At 48.6% G+C, this 18,853-nt stretch overlaps 1 protein-coding gene across 1 annotated transcript in view; it reads left to right on the top strand.

The window, feature by feature from the left end:
- Positions 1 to 6,586: 6,586 nt before the first annotated feature.
- Gpr26 (G protein-coupled receptor 26) overlaps positions 6,587 to 18,853 on the top strand; it is a 20,254-nt gene continuing 7,987 nt past the window's right edge. Inside the window, exons 1-2 of the mRNA XM_005401962.2 lie at positions 6,587 to 7,254; positions 15,544 to 15,657. Coding sequence (XP_005402019.1) covers positions 6,587 to 7,254; positions 15,544 to 15,657 — 782 coding nt within the window. The remainder of the gene's footprint in view (positions 7,255 to 15,543; positions 15,658 to 18,853) is intronic.

An 18,853-nucleotide genomic window follows, 5' to 3' on the forward strand; every position in this document is an offset into this window, starting at 1 on the left:
TAAACATCTGCTATATATTTTGATCACATCGTGTACTTATGACTTTAAATTTTCATTATGTAGAACAAGTCTTGGTAAGAAAAATTTTCTTATAATAAGAAAAAATTTACTCCGCACAGGGAAAAAATGCTTCTATTATCAGAGCCATAGAACACAGAATGGAATGACTCAGGCAATCTGATGGCTACTGGACTGCCTTGCCAATGGGGAAGGAGGGCTACAAGAAGCAGGGCGGAAGTCAGGGAGGGAGAGGACAGGAGCAAGTATTTCATTCCCATCTGGCTGTGCTAGGCCAGGATGGTACCCTTTGATGGGACCTCCAAGTACTAAAGCCACAGCATCTGGCTGGGAGAGTGGACTTCTAGGGCTGACAAGTGATACTTGAGCATGTGTGGTCAAGCTGGGGTCAGAGAGGCACTACATGATCTTAGCACTCTTCTTTCATGATTATCAGCCCCCTATACATACAGAAATACACACACACACACACACACACACACACACACACACACACACACCTCTCTGCCATGGGCCAGCAGTTTGGTTTTCCTTTAGTATGTCTCTCAGAATTCATGCAAAATAAAGAAATATTTTCCTGCTTTCTAAACTCTCCTTAGCTCCCTCAAAAAGCTGAGTCATTCAGAAAAAGACTTATGCTTGCTTTAGTTTTCCTATGTTCCCAAACCAGTTTCTACAAGAAAACATTACTTTGTTCTCACCAACTAGTATGACTTTTCCCCTCTCTCCTGCACACACACACACACACACACACACACATGCATACATGCACATATACTGCCTGCATCCCTAGCAAGCCTGTCAGCAGGCTCTCTCCTTGAATGTGTACAGAAAGTAGGGCCTAAAATGCACAGGCCCTTTAGGTGCAGTGAGAACTAAGAGCTGAGTGTAGTGATTGTCGCCACCAGTATAGTCAGAGAAGAGCAAATCCTCCCCCACACATCCACCCGCACAGACCTCGAAAGCTAAAGTAGTGTACCGGCTTCAAAAGCCACTGCAGCAAAAGGCAGTTAATTCAGCATCGCGAAAGAAGGGCCTAAAAAGCCCTTTTCTGCCTCCTTTTCCTAGTCCTTCCCTTATCCAAGTCCCATGTGTGGGACCTCAAGCAACCTAAATTCACAAGAGAGCTTGCCTCACCCACCTGCCTCATGTTATAGATAGGAAATCTGAGTTTTGAGAGAGAAAAGAATTGCCCAAGGCAGATGATCAGTTAGGGTCAAGACCTAGACTAGAATCCTCAACTCTATTTCCAGTCCAGGGTGCTGTGTGCTGCATGGTGCTGCCTTTCCTAGGTTCTGTTTCCATTGGAAAGAACTAGAAAGTGGCACTCAGGCTAGGGGATCCTCCAATGGCCCATGAGGACATGATGTGACAGGTACCTTGGTCCTGGGGTGGAGACACAGCTAAGATGACTTCAGAATCATCAGTGGAGGGGTGGTCTCTCTTTCATTTGTTCCTGGGGACTGACCCACAGAGGCACAGACCCTGGGAATAGACCTTAGGAAGCTCATTGGAGTCAGATCAAGTCAGTGTTATAGATCCAGGCAGGTGCTCTGGGATGTGCAGGTTATAGGAAAACATGCAGAGCAAAAATAAAAATCACAACTTGAACTATTCCATGTTTCCTGCTTATTTTGTAATACGGGGGATCAAACCGAGAGTTCACACTGAGCTACGTTTCTAGCCCTTTATTTATTTATTTTGAGACAGGATCTTACCAAGTTGCTAAGTTGTCCAGGCTGGCCTTAAACTTACTATCTTTGCAAAAGAGGGAAGAATATATCTCAGAGATTAAAACGTGGGGTTGGAAACCCAACAGACCCGGATGTTGCACCTCACTGGGCATGTGCCATGAGACATAGTTCCTGAGCCTGCCATCTGGGGAGAAACAGTTATCCCAGCATTTATCCAATACATGATAGCTAAGGCTGGCTTGTCCTGAAGACTCATTTTCAGAACTCAGCAGATACAGTACCCAGAGGCGAGCTCTGCCCTTCCACAGCCAATGTTCCTTAAAGCTATTAGAAGGCTGAGGGTGAATAGGGAGCTGTCCGTCGTCTTGGTGCTGACTTGTCAGGACCACAGAGACTTTCAATCACTTAGGCTGCCCAGGAACTTCAAGGCAGTGACTGTGGGTGAGCAGGAATGGCAGTGGAACAAGGACTGGGAGAAATGACTTTTCCTGAAGGCTCTCATCCTGAAGATATGAGACAAGCTCCACTGGCTCCACTGCAGCCCAGAGACAGGAAATGAACAAAGGCAGACATTTTTAGAAGTCAGCACAAACTCAAAGAAGCTGCTGTTTGTGAATCGGTCCAGTGCCTCAGAGTGTAATAGTCAGGAAGATCAGTTACACACTTCTCTGCTCATGGAGTGGGTTTGAGTTGCAAATAAAGAAGCCACTGTACCACAGGCAGGTTTAATGGATTTCTAAGGCAAAGTTGGCTTTATGTACATGTGAACTCAGTGGAGAGAAAAAGCTCCACATCTGGACTAGGTAGACTCTAGCTGGATGGCAATTCATTCCCTTTAACCTGCCACAGGGCTATTGTGGTGTAGGAGACAGAGTCCCAGACTAGGGGGAAAGATCTATAGTTTCATCTCAGATCTAAACCAGCACATCTGACAGACCATAAGCAAGATTCCTTGCTACAAGTGTATGCCATCCAATCCAAAACTGTTGGTAACCATTATACCACAAACCATACATGGGAAAATGAAGTGCCTAGCAGAAGGTCTGGCCCACAGTGCACTCTCAGAGAGACACTGAGTTCCTGTACTACCTAGCTAGCTGGCTTCCAGCCCAAGCATCTAGTTTGAGAAGAGAGGTAGAGCAGAGAAGAGTGGGGGTGGTTGTTAATTGAGCTTCATTAGGGGAAGCCAGGCAACCAAATATGGAATCAGATTACAGTCAGTGATTAAACACATAAACCTGGGTCCACCTCACTTCTCTCACCAGTTCTGGGCCCTTGGGATGCTAATTAACCTCTTTGAACCTCTTTCCTTTTTTGTTTGATGGTGGCAATTGCAGTGTCTTGGGTATATGGGTACCATGAAAATTAAATAAGGCAAGTAGGGTGTCTGGATCTTAGCAAGTCTTGGATAAATGCATTCTGGATTCCATCAGACAGTGGAGAATTATCTTCTTCCAAGAGATTGACAGCTGAGACTGCCAGGCAGTTGGCTCCCTCTTCCCTCTGGCTAAGTGTTAAGTTTCATAGCTGGCCTACAGGGGCTGAGACAGCCACAGAGATTCAGGAATGGCAAAGGCCCTGTCTAGTGAGTCAAATTTTCCCTCTGATAATGGACAAGCAAGCCAGAAATGTGATGGCCTGCTGAGGGACCATTCAATTGATTCTTACCCAGCTTGAGGGCTGGGCTAAGGTGGTGTTCATAAACAGCCTGCCTGAGGAGGGACCACCAGCCTGATCTAATGGTGGAGCAGAGAGAGCACTGGGTAGTGAGTCAGGACTGGTCACCTCCTAATGAGCCACAGGTTCTTATGCAAAGAACAACAACAACAGAAATCCCCACCAGAGTCTTGGTGTCCTTATCTGTACACCAAGAGCATCTAGGCTCACTCTAGGACCTTTAGGTTTTATAGAGGTCATAGGAGGCAGCAGTTGTATGAATGTTTTGAAAATTGAAAGCAGTTGCAGGGCTCACATGGTAAGGCTGGTGGGGAGGGATGTGCCATCAGGATGAATGCTTCCATCATATCCTCGGGCTTGATCTGAGTATTCTGGGCTTGCCACTACCCTTCCTTCCTGCAGGTCCACCTTCTGCTTCAGAACCACAATTCTGTGAGGTACTGGGCTTCAGTCCTTAGGTATTTTTCTCTGGCACATTTTTCCACATGGAATGTCAAGTGCTTGACCCTACATCTCAACGTGAAGATCAGAGCCCTTTGACTCCCCAAAGCAGTGTGTTCTCTGTATTCACAGCACTGCTATGGGACCTCTCTTGGGGCATTGGGGCCATTCTAGTTCCTGTTGAGTGTGTATCAATATTTCATCTCTTTCTAAAGACAGTTATGGAAAATACCACTGAAATTACCAAACTCTTGGTGTATGTGTGTGTGCGTGTGTGTGTGTGTGTGTGTGTGTGTATTTGAGCACATGTGTGCAATAAAGATAGAGGCACAGTGGGAAAATGTGGGCTTTAGTGTCCAATAGTTGTAGATTCATAATCAATTCATTTTATTCTATCTATTGATGCCTACTTGGGGTGACCTTGAATAAACTATTGGACTTTTGGGATCTTAGCTCCTTCATTTGTCAAGAAGGAGTCATGATATTTACACTGCAGAGTTGCCACAAGGATTGACAGTGACATGTGCCTCTCTGTCTTCCTGTTGTTAAACCTCCCTCAGGGCCTAGTTACAGCATTTAATGACTCATGTTAATGCTGTCATCACCATTCCATCACTGCTGACTTTTCTCCCGCTCCAAGAAGCATGCTGTGCAGATCTGGCCACAGTGTTTCTTAGGTAGGCATACGCCAGGCGCTTTGGTCCTGGTCAGTGGGTTGGGTTCCTGAGTCCTTTTATGGAAGGGGAACAGGGACTGTGTCAAGACCTGGACAGGCCATGCATCTTCCTTAATCAATGACTGTGACGTCACTGGTGGTGTCTAACACCATGTTAGAATGTGAGCTTTCTATGAAGCCAAGGAAGCCGAGGACCCTGCCATTATAGAGATCAGTCCTCTCACCATCCCAATGGGGCCAGTCTGTGGAACTAGGGCTGCTGGCTTCCTCCATTACCAACACTGTCACCCTTTCTGAGCTTCAGTGCTTTCGTCTCTAAGATATGCAAAGTGATAAGCTCTTCTTGCTATTGTTGCAAGGATTATATAAATTGTGGAAATGTTTACACGTGTTTTATAAATTCCAGCATGCTATGAGAATACTAGTTAAAAATTTACCTTCTTCTTGTGACCCTTCAGAGAGTACTTTCAGGCCAGGACATTAGGAGGGTTGCCTTGGTGGTGCTTAGCCATCTGGTTGCCTTACCTGGTCACTTTCCATTGAGTGTAGTCCTCACAGTATGGTCATGATGATTCTCATAAAAACCACCCGAGGACTTCATGAAAAAATGCAAAATCCCAGACCATCTGATTTGGAAACACTGGGAAATCCAAATCTTTAACTAGCATTCCAGGTTCCCTAAGTGATGCTAATAAACATTAAAATGTGAGATTCAAAGACCCAGTGGTGTCCCCACATAGAGCGAATGATACTCTGACTCCACAAATAATGCTTGAGCACCTAATTCTAGCACGTATCTGATTGTGTGGGAGCACAGACAGGCCTGCCCAGCCAGGAGCACTAGGGGTCAGCCTCTCCTGACTGAGAGGATGCCCTAGGGAAGTCCAGTGCGCCTCTGTCTCCCCCTGGCAGGTCTGAGGATGCGGTTGAAGCTCTGGCTAGAGAGCGATAGTGATGGGAAGATCTGAGGGCTGAATCAGCACAGCAGCTGCCCTGGGGCAGGCTGGGGAGGTCTTGGAAGACATCAGGGACGATGGCCATGCAAGACAGAGAGACATGGGCTCCTTCCTTTCTCTGTCAAAGGAGTCTACCTAAACTCCCAGCTCAACTCAGAGAGGAAGCAGAGGTATCCCTGGGAAGCTCCTCCCTAGGACTAATAGGCTAGAACGCCCCTGGGGGGGGTCAAGTTCTGGCCAAGCTGTTGTTTGGGCTGGGGTAGGTGGCACGAAGGTGTAAAGGTGCTCAGGCATCTCTCCCTTTTCCCAGTCAGAGCTTCTTGACTCAGTCTGTCTTTGACACTCTCGGGGGAGAGGGGAAGAGAAAGGGGGAGGAGGAGCCACAGGGAGCCAATCACCCTGCACGGAAGCCTCCCGAGCTGGTTCCCTCCAAGTGTGTCAGTGTGTGTGTATACGTGTGTGTGTCAGCGTGTGCGTGTCCGCAAGCTCATCAAGGGGGATTTCCGTGAGTGAAGCAGCCAGTTTCCAGAGAGCAAGAGAAGAGGAGGGGGGAAAACAAGAGGAGAGAAGAAAATTGGGGGTGGGAGAGACAGACGGAGAGAACAGCAGAGAGAGAGAGAGAGAGAGAGAGAGAGAGAGAAGGAGCTGAAGGAAAAAGCAAGCAAGAAGAGCGGAGCGAGAGGGAGGGACGGAAAAGGCAGAGAGCAGGAGGATGTGCGGAGAAGACTGAGCTCAGAACTGTGCGAGGACAGGCGCAAGCAGAGGCAGAGGCGGAGGCGGAGCAGGACCGCAGGCGCCTGCCATCAAGGACCCCAGAGCCCTGAAGGCTGCAGGTTCAGCAGTGCGCTCTAGCGCTTGGCGGAGGTGGAGCGGGGGTCTGGGTCTTAGCGGGGAGTCCAGGTGCTCGCCCGGGAGGTGGCGCGGGGCTCCGAGGTGACTTCACCCGGGCGTCTGCCCGGGAGGCGGCGCGGGGCTCCAGGGTGGCTGCGCGCCCTCCGGGGAGCCATGTCAGGAGGGGCCGGGGGTCGCCGGGTGGCAGCGCCGCCGAGGGGCTGAGCCGGCCGCGGGCTGCGCCATGGCGGCGCGCGGTTGCGGACCCTGAGCGCCGGCGGCGGGCGCGCACCATGAACTCGTGGGACGCGGGCCTGGCCGGGCTGCTAGTGGGCACGATGGGCGTCTCGCTGCTGTCCAATGCGCTGGTGCTGCTCTGCTTGCTGCACAGCGCTGACCTCCGCCGCCAAGCGCCAGCGCTCTTCACCCTCAACCTCACGTGCGGCAACCTGCTGTGCACCGTGGTCAACATGCCGCTCACGCTGGCCGGCGTCGTGGCGCAGCGGCAGCCGGCCGGTGACCGCATGTGCCGCCTGGCCGCCTTCCTCGACACCTTTCTGGCTGCCAACTCTATGCTCAGTATGGCCGCGCTCAGCATCGACCGCTGGGTGGCCGTGGTCTTCCCGCTGAGCTACCGCACCAAGATGCGCCTCCGCGACGCCGCACTCATGGTGGCTTACACGTGGCTGCACGCGCTCACCTTTCCGGCGGCCGCTCTCGCCCTGTCCTGGCTCGGCTTCCACCAGCTGTATGCATCCTGCACGCTGTGCAGCCGGCGGCCTGATGAGCGCCTGCGCTTTGCCGTCTTCACGGGCGCCTTCCACACGCTCAGCTTCCTGCTGTCGTTCGTCGTGCTCTGCTTCACGTACCTCAAGGTGCTCAAGGTGGCCCGCTTCCATTGCAAGCGCATCGACGTGATCACTATGCAGACGCTCGTGCTCCTGGTGGACATCCATCCCAGGTGAGGCTGCGCTCACTGTGCACGGGGCAGGTTTTGGTGGGAGTGGGAGGTCCCCACATCCTTGCTTCTCTATGGAAAACAAGGGCGAGGGCAGTAACCAGTGCTGGGGTCTCCTAGCTGGCTAGAACGTCCACAAAACAGGGCCACAGAAAATGTGGATGACGTGACCCACACAGCACTTTCAGAAGCATCTGGGTAAAAAGCGGAGCCAAAACTTGCTTGGATTTCCTTGTGTCTGTAGTTTTCACTTTAAAGTGATACATAGGAAAGCAGTGGGCTTTGTTCCCTTTACAGTCTTTAAACGGTTTGAATCTGGCATTGAGAGGAGCCTGGAGGCTTAGGAAGCCCTTAAGAGCTCTTCAGATGGAGTGTTCGGCTCCTCTGCATCTTTCCTCTCTCTGATGTCTGGCTGCCTGTCTCCCACCCCGTGTGTGCCAGATGGAAGTAGGCTGCTCTTACCCCTCTAGTGGGCTCTAAGGGTGTGAGGGTTTTCCTGCTCTGCTGAGAGCACTGCCCAGTGTCTTTTGGACTTGGAGCCCTGAGGCTCCACAGGAGGGCACCCCACAAGGCTTCTGGGACTGAACCTGCACACCCACCTCCATCCTCACTGGTTGCTGTCTCTGTTAGGGAGAAGGTGGGCAGCACAAGTACCTGCAAGAAACCCCTACCATGCTCAAGAATACCTTGGTAAAAGACAGAGAAACTTGAGCTGTCCTGAGCTCACCTCAGCTTTCCTCATGAGAATAGTGAAGCAAAGACAGAAAGTGCTGGCAGTGTGTCTGCCGCCTTACAACCACACAAAGCAGGCTCCTTTTCTGCAGCCTGGGACTCTAGCTAAGGCTTTAGCATCAGATGGCTGGATGGATGAGTGAGGCAGGCAGAGAGACCACTGGGGATGTGGCAAGCCTGGGGCCCTTCTGTGAGCAGAGCCCTGGAACCTAGGGAGGCTTGGGGCAGTGGAGCGAGCTCAGTCCTACCCTAGGGTATGCAGGGCTCCCTTTAGGACCAAGGGGCCAGGCTGGAAGTGTCTATCTTAGCAAAGACACCTCACTGAGATTTTCCTGCCTTCAACAATAACAAGCAGTGCTTGAACTTTACCATGCTTGCAAACAGGGTATGAATGCCTGTGTCCATTGTTCCTGATTACACGCTGGAGCAGTCTCTTTACACACAAAACCACTCTCACAGAGTCACACACAAATGCACTCGCACCAGCTCTCACTGCCCGTGTCTGTGCACAGTTCAGAGGGGTTTAAGGAAATATTTTGCAACCACAGTTACAGAGCAATCTCCCTTCCCATCACTCTTTACCCTGGGTATGGGGCCAGGACTGCTCTTGGAAGATACATGCAAATGTCAACTTCTGGACTTGAGTGAGCCTTGCCATGAGTCTCACAATGGAGGGGAGATCACGCTGAAAAAGAAACCAGTTCTCATTTAGACCAGCATAAATTCCTACCCTTACCCAGCTCTTCAACTTCCAGGACAGGAGAGCAAGTGGCTCCTTTTCAGCCCAGTTAGGGTGGAAGACCAGCTCTACTCTTGCAAATCCCTCTCCCTGTCTGCAGGAAAAGTCTCTGAACATCTTGGAAACAGAGGCAGCTTCTCTGTTTGCATCCAGCCCCTTGCTTCTCTGTGGGGGGTGGGGAGCTTGACCTCTTCTAAGCACAGGATCTTTTGAGGAGTCCCTGTTTCTAGTGCCCTGGGTTCTCTAGGCAGCCTTGTTGGAAAACAGAAGGGCTACTGAGCAGGGATTGTCCTGGCTGGCTACACAGGCCCCACCTCAGCTCCCTGATGTTATGAAATAGAAGGACCTTTAGTGAACACAAACCTGCCCCAGGAGGCTTACCCCCATAGCAAGAGCACAGGGATGGGCTGCACAGAAGGGGACATCTAGGCAGTCCATCTGCTTCTGTCCTGTTTACCTCTAGCTTCCTCCATACAAAGAAGAAACTGCAGCACTAGTTCTAGGGCTGCCTGGGTGCCTCCACCATCAGGCACTGGGCCTCTTACCCAATTTGGTGCTAAGAGTCTCTGTGGTCTCTGAGTGTCAGTCTTGGGTCTGCAAAATCCATGCTTCTTTCTCTGGATACCCAGGGCAGCAGACGAAACCCTGGCTCACTGGAGTTTTTCTAAGCCACCACCCTAAAGACCTTCTGGACTTAACTAAAAGGGACCTTTTTTGAGCTCTGCAAGGCCCAGCATGGCCTTTATCTGTTGTTCCTGACAGGTATCTAATGCACTGAGTCATGCAATAAGTAGTCCCACACTCCTATCTTTCAGTGGTGGTTTCTCAATTAGAACACTGATAAAGTCAATGGGAGTTTCCAGTGTCCAGTGCACACCTGACCCTCTACCTCCTCAGTGCCTGCTGCACAGTGCTCCCTAACCAGTGCTGTCTAGACAGTGATAACCAGACCTCCACCTGGTGCTGCAGGGATGGCTGAGCATGTGGGGCCGGGTCTGGATGCAGGTACTGTGCTCTTTCCAGTTCATCCCAGGGTCAGGCTCACTGGCTTAGGTTAATGATTGCATAGAAGCAGGGTCCCTAAAGAGGACTCAAGCCAGGAGTATCCTGAGCTGAACAGGTACTTCCTGTAGGTATTCCCCAGGTCTGCTGGGCCTCCCAGAGTCTCCTAGATGTAGAATGAGCCATGTCTACAAAGCCTGGATCTGGACAGTGGCAGAATTGTGGCATAGTAGACAGAACTTCACTGTGCCCTTGACTTTACAGATGATGGAACTGGGAAACCTTAGGAAGGGGCCTTTGCCCAATTTAGCAGATTTTAGAAAGTTGCTCAAGCCCAGATTCACTTCCCAGGATTTTTAGATGGGGCAAATAAAATCTCAAAAAGACTATGTATTAAATTAAGTTTACAAGCTATAATGAAATATGCTATATCTTTATACCTCAGCAAAAATAAGAAGCTGAGAGGCTGGGTTTGGATTTAGAATCCTCAGGCTCCTGGAAGCCTCAGAGCCTAGAACTTGGTGGGAAGAGCTGAGCCGGCCTGCCTGCCTCCCCTCCCTATCCCGGCTCTACCAGTAGTGCAGGGGCCTCCCCTGCACAGGTGCACATTGCAGGGTGCCTGCCCATGTGCCATGTACATGTGTGGCTCACAAACACCACCCTTTCTGTCCTCTAGCCAAGCACATGATGGGACCAGAAGAGATAGAGGAGCATAGTTTGGAAGCAAGATCAAAGCATTTGGCAAAAAATTCCATATTCTAGGCACTTTGGGCCAGAATGGAAGGCATGGACTATGGGTGGGGAGATCCCTTAGCCCTGTGAACTGTTCATTTCACAAAGAGACAGGTGGACCTCTTAGTGTGCAAGGCCCAGGCAATGACCACTCTCATTAGATCTGAGGGCAGGACAGCTCACACCAATATCCTCATCTGTAACACACAGCTCTTCCCAGCACCAATCTCTTATTTTAAGGACAAGCTTTTCCCTTGTCTTAATAGTTAGAAAATGAATGAGAGCCACTGTGAAGATTCAAGTTTGTTCTCTGGGTGGACAACAGTCATCTGGGACCATTCAGGATATGGACCCACTGGGGAGGCAGGAAAGTGTCTGTGGATGGAAGGTTTTATCAGAGATCACCTCATTTACTGACTTCTCAGACATTTCCACGATCACCCTCCCTTTTGCCCAATTACCAAAGGCTGACAGGGAGCATCTCTTCAATCCCAAGTGTCACAATGCTGGACAGCCTGTCTCCTTCTGTCTCAAGAAATTCTTTGTCCTGAACAGCTTCAAGACATACCCTGATGCCCACCACACCACTCACCGCATACCAACCCCACAAACACACACTGGCCAGGTTGCCTTTGGAGAGCTTTGGGCTTCTCACTCTGTACCTCAGATTTTGCTCAAGAGCTCAAGAAATTCAGGTGCACCACCAGACTTAGGGGTTTGTGGAATGCTCAGCACTAGGTGATTTTATGAGCAGTAGTGGGATTGGGATAAACACCCTAAAACCTGGGCAAGGAGACCTAAAATGAGGCCTGGTTCAGTTCTGAGCTCCCGGTGCAACCTTGAGCATGTCCTAAACATTGCTGGTCCTCAGCATCTTCAGTGGCAAGTAAGTACAATAGCAGCTCACAGGGCTGCAGCACTTCAGGGAGCTCAGATCTGCAAAGCTATGGTGGGGGAGAGCAGACAGCAGGTGCCCGTGGCTTTCTTATGCCATCACTCTGAGCACAGGTGCACCGTCTCACACGTGCTTAAGCAGTGATCAGAACCGGGGGTCCTGCTGCTTCCCCTGCAGCCTGGGCCCACTTTGCCTTCTCACCCACTGCCTGCCACTGCTTAGTGCTCACATGGCAAGCAGTTAGAGCAAGGCAGGGCATGCAGGAAAGAACCATGCAGCTCAAGACTAGGAGCACCGGGCTGGGAGTCAGTGACTGGAAGCCAATCCCACCTATACCCCGCTGTTGGATGTGAAAGTCCCCTGTCCCTCAAGCCTCAGTCTCTCTACCTGTGAGCTGCAGAGGGTAGATGGGCAGACCACTCACCTATGTGACTGCAGAGAAAAAACACGCCCCCAGACACAGTATGTGCTCTACACACCTGCTCTGTGCTCCAGTCTGCCAGGCAGGAAACAGCATCCACAGGTCCATGGAGGCCCAGAGTGGGTTACAGAACCCACCCTAAAGTCAGGATTCAATGTCAGGCCACCTGACTGGCAGCTCCTTCTCACTGGACTCCTGACACAGGCCCTGGCTACAGCCACCTCCCATAAATGCACAGGCAGGATGAACTTCCAATGGTGGAGGGAGCTCTGTGGATTAGGAGTTCAGGCAGAGCTGGAACACAGTTCACAGTTGTTCAATAAATACACATCAAATGAAGAATAATCATTATTGAGTGTTTAACTGCTAAGCACTCTCGGTACTTTTCATACATTAACTCAGTTATTGTAAGTATACCCCTATGGGGTAGATACTCTGATCATCCTCATTTTATAGACAAGCTAATGCACAGAGAGACTATATAACTTCCCTAAGGCCACACAGTAATTAAGTGATGATTTCTGCACTTAAGCCCAGACATGTGGTTTGGGCTGTTTATGCTTAATCACCAGGCTACCAACCAAGATGGGCAACCAGTCCACTGGGAATTCTTCACGGCCTCAGGTCCAATGGCAATCCTTGCTTTGTCTGATAGTCAAAAGGTTTTTAAAATTCACTTTAACAAATCTATTTTAGAACATATTTCTTGCTTGTTATCATCTCTTTTGCAAAGATTACTTTAAAGTGACCAAGTCATAATAGTTTTTTTTTTGTTTTTTTTTGTTTTTTTTTTTTGTAAGGAGAGTTCATTAGCTACATAGTACAACACACACTAAGTGTATTCTGAGTGTAAGACAGGAAATGTAGAACCTTGGACAGTGGTTCTAAGAACCACTAGAAGAAGCCATGTGGAGCACAGTACTTTGCTGCTTTATCTTCCCCTGCTGCACATGGCCTTGTCCAAGCAAAGGCAGTTCGTCCCTGTCATTTTTACAGCCTGCAGGAGTGACACCTGTCACCCCAGCCTGCACAGGGTCCATTTCTTTGTTCAGAGACACTGAAATGATTCTTGTTCTTCTGAAAACCCCCCAAAGCCTTCACCAACACCCATTTTTAGATATTCCTCATGTTACAGAGAGGATTATTTGGTACGGTCACAAGGGACTGCCACCCCTGAGGGAACACTGTGTTCTCACCAAGGGACCCAGTCCCTAGTAAGGGGACCTGGGATAGTGTCTCAGCCCCCACAGTCCTGGAAGCTGGTGAGTTATGTCTGTACCCAATAAGAGTCTGTCCCTGTGATCAGTGGAGCCCTAGCTGTAGCTATTGGGAAGTTTCCCTTGGATAAAAGAGGAATCAGGTTCAGAGGATTGTGCAACATCCCTGAAGCCACACAACTCTGAGGGCAGAGCTTAGAACACCTAAGCCAGAGCTGTTTCACTCTTGGGAAAGTTCCTCAACCTTTCTGAACTTGACTTCTTATTGTCTTAGGAGAACTTCACAGTAGCTATAACTAGAATGACTGTTCATCACAGGGACAGTTATTTGTCAGGGGAAGGCTTTAGTCCTCCCCTCCCTCTCTGTACCTTGTATGTGTCATACCACCCAGAGAACTTTGGGAGAAAACATTTGTAGACTCCCAAGTGTAACTGGAAACCCAGGGAATTTAAGCCCAGCCCTTGCTATATGAGCTTAGACAAGGCCACTACTCTGTCCCCACCATGCCACTGGCTGTATTCTTCTAATTTTCTGGATGCAGTGATGCCCTAGTGACTCTCTAGGAAATGTGATCCCACAGAAAAGTTGAGAACTGATGCCCAAATTCCAGAGTCACTAGCCTGGGTTCAGATCCTGCCACCACCCAGCGTGAACAACTGTTCTGGGTCTCAGATGGGGGAATTTCCCTTTTGCAGTCAGAATCATTCCCTGTGAATCATTAAGATACAGGACATTCAGTGCTAAAATAGGGACCACTGGGACAAACTACTCACCCTACTGACACTACTTACGAAGTGTGCAATCTTGGGAAGTTACTTGATTGCTCTTGGCCCCAGTGTCCTCTTCTGAAAAGTGGGGACCATAATGATATCAATCCCTAGCTCATAGAGGCCTTGTGCTATCAAATAAACCAGTGTATGTGAGCCCCCATCACAGGAGTTAACACGGTACATATTAGACACCTAGAAAATGTGGATTATTCTTAATATTAATCATTAGAAGTTAAGTAGTAATTTTGTGAGCAATATATTTTCAGCTACTCTGAAACTTGTTTGTACCAAGTTCAACTTCAGTTCCCAACTCTATAAAATGCTGGAAAAGCAAAAGTCAAAGGAAAAATATCTGCAAGAATTTCAAGATCCTTCAATCCAGAATAACATAGACTTATCCATTAGTGATAGGAAATTTGAGTGAGAAAAGTTCTGATAATGCATTAAAAGGACGGCTCTTCTGGAAGGAAGGGGAGGCTGCCCTTCATTAACAATGTACATGGATCTGCCTCGTGGATCCTCTCCCATGGCTTGTTTTTGGAGAGCGGACCAGCCTATTTTTGGAGCAGGTCACTTCCATCCAAGCCAGGCTGTGCCAAGTTATCTGCACTTCCTGGGCAACTGTGCCTGCAGTCTTCCCCAGTGAATTATTCAGAACATCCACTGTAAAAACACATGCCTATATCGGGCTTCTTGAGCTGAAGCATGTGAAGCCTTGAGCGGGGCTTGGCTTTCCACGGCCACTTTTCTGTGCTCCTTGCCTGTGACAGTGGGCAGAGCAGCTGTTGCGCATGCCTTCCTCTGCCCCAGCACATGGTGCATTAAAAGAGCCACTGCGCTCAGCTGACACTCAACTGACAGTGGTGGAAAGGTCCTCAAGCGCGTGGAGCGAGAACAAACATTGGTGGCTCCTGATTCAGTCTTTCAAGTTGTGTCCCCAATTCCACAAGGACATGGTAGCCACTCCGCTTCTCAGAGCTTGGTCTCTGGAGGAATTAACTGATTCTGCTTCAGTGACCCTGTAATGCTGTGTCTCTAGCTTGAGGCAGGGTTGAGGCTTTGGGCTAGAAGAAACAAGGCTGACAATGCATATAAAGGGAGCCCCATGCATGCCACTCTGTATGCACAGACCCAAGGCTGCCCCTGGTGAAATAGGACACAGTTCAAATCCCGTCTCCACTTGACAGTCCAGCAAATTGTTCCCTTACAGCAGAACAGTCTTCAGCTCCTTGTTGTCACTGTAAAACACAGCAGGTAAAACCCACTTGGCTTGTAGAAGGCATCTGGCAGGACTGACTTACAATAAAGACAAGAACTAGAGATACTATAACTTGGAAAGAGCAGCTCTCTGGAGCTGGTATGTAACAGGTGATTAGTGAACAATGTAAGTAGCAATAGTAAGAGTCAATATTTATTTGTACTTAAACCCAATTGCTAATTGCTTCATGTACTTTATATATTGAACGCATTTCATGCATCTGTGTGCTTGATGCATTTAATTCTCTAAACAGCACCTTTCTGACATTTCATTACATTATATATAAGAAAGCAAATAAATAAAATATGTAACATACAGTATTGTACTACAGAGGATGACCTTGCATCTTAGCAATGTCACACACTTTGCCCAGGATCACACAGCTATAGCCCACACTTGACCCCAGGTCTCTGGCTCCTTTGCCAAGTTTCTAAGCAGAGGCCACCGCCTGTGTTTACCAATAGTACCTCACCGTGACCAGTCCAGGCTGCCTGTGAGTCACCATGTCCCCTCTTTCACTCGCAGTGTGCGAGAACGCTGTCTGGAGGAACAGAAGCGGAGGCGGCAGCGCGCCACCAAGAAGATCAGCACCTTCATAGGGACCTTCCTCGTGTGCTTTGCCCCCTATGTGATCACCAGGTGAGCTGAGCTGCAGGTATGGGGGCGGGGCTTTGGAGAACAAAGCAGGGCTCCTGACCTTTCAGTAGCTGAAACTTCGCTTGGCCACATGCATTTCCCAAAGGTGCAGGGGGGACGAGAATGAATTTACCAAGACCCATGAAAGGAAGCGTGTGTAGTTTTCCTTTTTAGCCTCCAATTCTTTATTACTATTTGACTTGTACATAGTTATGGGATCTAGTGTGATAATTCGACACATGTATACAATGCGTAATGATCAGATTGGGATAGTTAACATTTCCATCTCCTTAAAAATTAAAAACATTTTGGTTCACACATAATGACTGTATGTGTTTATGAGTAACCTCATGATATTTCAATACAATATAATACATAGTAGTTAAATCAAAGTAATTAGTGTCTTTATCTCCTTATCATTACTTCATGTCTGAAGCCTTTGAGCTCCTCTCCCCTAATTATACATAAAATACATAATGAATTATTGTGGACTACAGTTATCTTGTTGTGCTGGAGAATACTGGACCTTATTATTTTTATCTCGCTGTGTTTCAGTACATATTATCTGACCTCTTTCTACTTTTCCTCCTCTCACCCTTCCCAGCCTCACTGACCTCAATTCTACATTATGACTGATTTGTTTAAGGTCCGTATGTGAGAGAGAACATGTGGTATTTGTCCTGTGTTTTATACTTTTTACTCAACATAATGTCTTCCATCTATTTTGCTGCAAATAATAAGATATTATTCTTTTTATGGTTGAATAATATTCCATTGTGTATATACTCCACATCTTCTTTACCCATTTAGCTGTTGATGGGAATGTTGTTTTCACATGTCAGCTATTGTGAACAGTGCAGTAATAAACATGGATATGCAGGTATGTCTTTGCTATGCCAATTTCATTACTTTGCTAACATACCAGAAGTGAGGCAGCTGGATCATATGGTAGATCTATTTTTGGTTTCTTGAGGAACCTCCATACTGTTCTCCTTAGCCTCAATTCTTTTGGGTTAGAATCAAAACCAAGAGGTTGGGACTGTCTTCTATTCCATTTCTGAATCTCATCATTCTAATGCTGTATCCCAGGCCCAAACCCCCAGAGGACCTAACAGAAAGGAAATGTGAGCCAGGCATGGTGGTACACTCTTGTAATCCCAGCACTGGAGAGGCTGAGGCAGGAGGATCTTTGTGAGTTCAAGGCTAGCCCGGGCTACAAAGTGAGTTCGAGGTCATCCTAAACTGCATGGTGAAACACTGCCTCAAAAAAATAAAAAAAGAAAATGTGGAGAAAAGGCAGAGGAAAGCATCATTTAGTGCCTGGACTCCTGCTGCTCACGGAGTGCTGCATGACCCTGCCCCTGTGATCCACTGCAGGGCCACCTGCCTCTCACACAGGAACAGGGAGCAAGCACACCTGTGCTTAGCCAGGTGTGGCTGCCTCTCCTGTGACTACAGGCTCCTACCATTAGGCCAGATGCTGTGAACGTGTCATTGTCTCTCCAGAGTGGCAGCCCCAGAGATAGCCGAGGCTGCTGTCCACTGGCTTCCAGGTTATGCCATCCTCAAGCTTGCCTGCGCTGGCTCTGGCAGTTCCCCTGCATCAATTTCACCTAGAAAAAAAAGAAAAACATATCACCCAATGTATTTTACAGACTGGAAGTGGAAAGAACAATCCTACAACTTTGTATCCAAAGAGATTTGATACTCTAGCCAGTCGGTGGTAAAAAAGAAAGTTTGAAACTCTTAGGAGGTAGAAGGGGAAGCTTTCATTGAGTCTGGAAAGTGGGATCTGTGCAGAATCAATCTCTCCTCTCTCTCCTCTCTCCTCTCTCTCTTTCTTACACACACACACACACACACACACACACACACACACACACACACACACGAGTCTCAGTACTACCAGCATTTTCAGCTGCAGGGGCCAAAAGCGCACTCCCTACCTCCCTGCTCTCCAGTGCCACGCATGGCCGAGCAGGGAGGGGCCCGCTGGGGGCAGTCCTCTTGCTTTCCTTATTTGTCTACACTGAGGTGAAGTCTGTTCCACTGAGGCTTCAGCGCACCACTCCAGGTTTTGCCCTCTGCAGCCCACAACAATGTCCTCTGCTTCCCAGCTCTCTGTAGATGTGCTCACAATGAGCCTGGCCTCACCTCAGCCAGTCCCCTCTCTGCTTCCTTGGATACCATAGCTCACTGCTTTCCATTGTCACCTGTGGCATGCTACTCCTTCTGGGGAGACCTAGTGGCCCTGTGTCTAACTTTGAAACATCATACCTAGAGCTGCAGGTCCCTGGATGAGCCTGACCAGGGCAGAGTAGAGCCATCTATTCTTCCATCAAAACTGTCCACTAGACTTCAACACCGTTGTTTTGTGCACAGATGGTTCTTTGCAGAGAGGCTGCCCCAAGAATTGCAGGATGCTCAGCAGCTTCTCTGGCTGGATGCTCAGAGGACCTCTCTTCTCCCTCAACCTCCCAGTTTTGATAACTAAAAATGTCTCCAGATATTGCCAGATGTCCCCTGAGGACCAGAATCATCTCTGGTTGAAAACCAGTGGTCTAGACCCATAACTTCCATCTAGGAAGCCAGAGCTTGCACTTATTAGGGTCTTCACAGGACACCATGCCCATGCACAGTGACAGGAAACGGTCTGATGGCTCTCCGAGTGAGATGTAGCTAAGTGGCTAGCAGTGTGGCTGTGGCATGTGCCTTCCTGGGGCCGCATCACATCTCCAGCCCTCCACTGTGGCCTTGGGCTAATGTCCTTACCTCTCTGGGCCTCCAGAAGGGAGTTTGATGTTTCAAGAGTTAAAGAACACAGTACAGTGGCATGTAGCACAGGCATGAGAGTGATGACATCTCTGGTCATCACCCACCATCTCTTTGATATAGCTGTTCCCAGGAATGAAGGGGATTCAGCCTAACAGAGGAAGGCTTGTCAAAAAGAGAGGGCATACAGAGGTGCCTCCTTTTGCACTCTAGAGTAAGGGAAACTGTGCTCTAATGAGGTAAACTTGAACCCTCAGAGGAGAACAGGTAATGTGGCTCCACTTTTTTTTATTTTAAAAATAAAAGGAGGAAAACATTAGCAGACAGACAATCTTTTACAAACAGCAAAAGAACAGTACAGACAATACAGAGTTACAAAGTGGTAGGAAATTAACAACGCATGTTGTATTACATATTGGTATCTTCA

This window comes from Chinchilla lanigera, unplaced genomic scaffold (assembly GCF_000276665.1).
Source record: "Chinchilla lanigera isolate Chin_1 unplaced genomic scaffold, ChiLan1.0 scaffold00076, whole genome shotgun sequence".
Taxonomy (NCBI): Eukaryota; Metazoa; Chordata; class Mammalia; order Rodentia; family Chinchillidae; genus Chinchilla; species Chinchilla lanigera.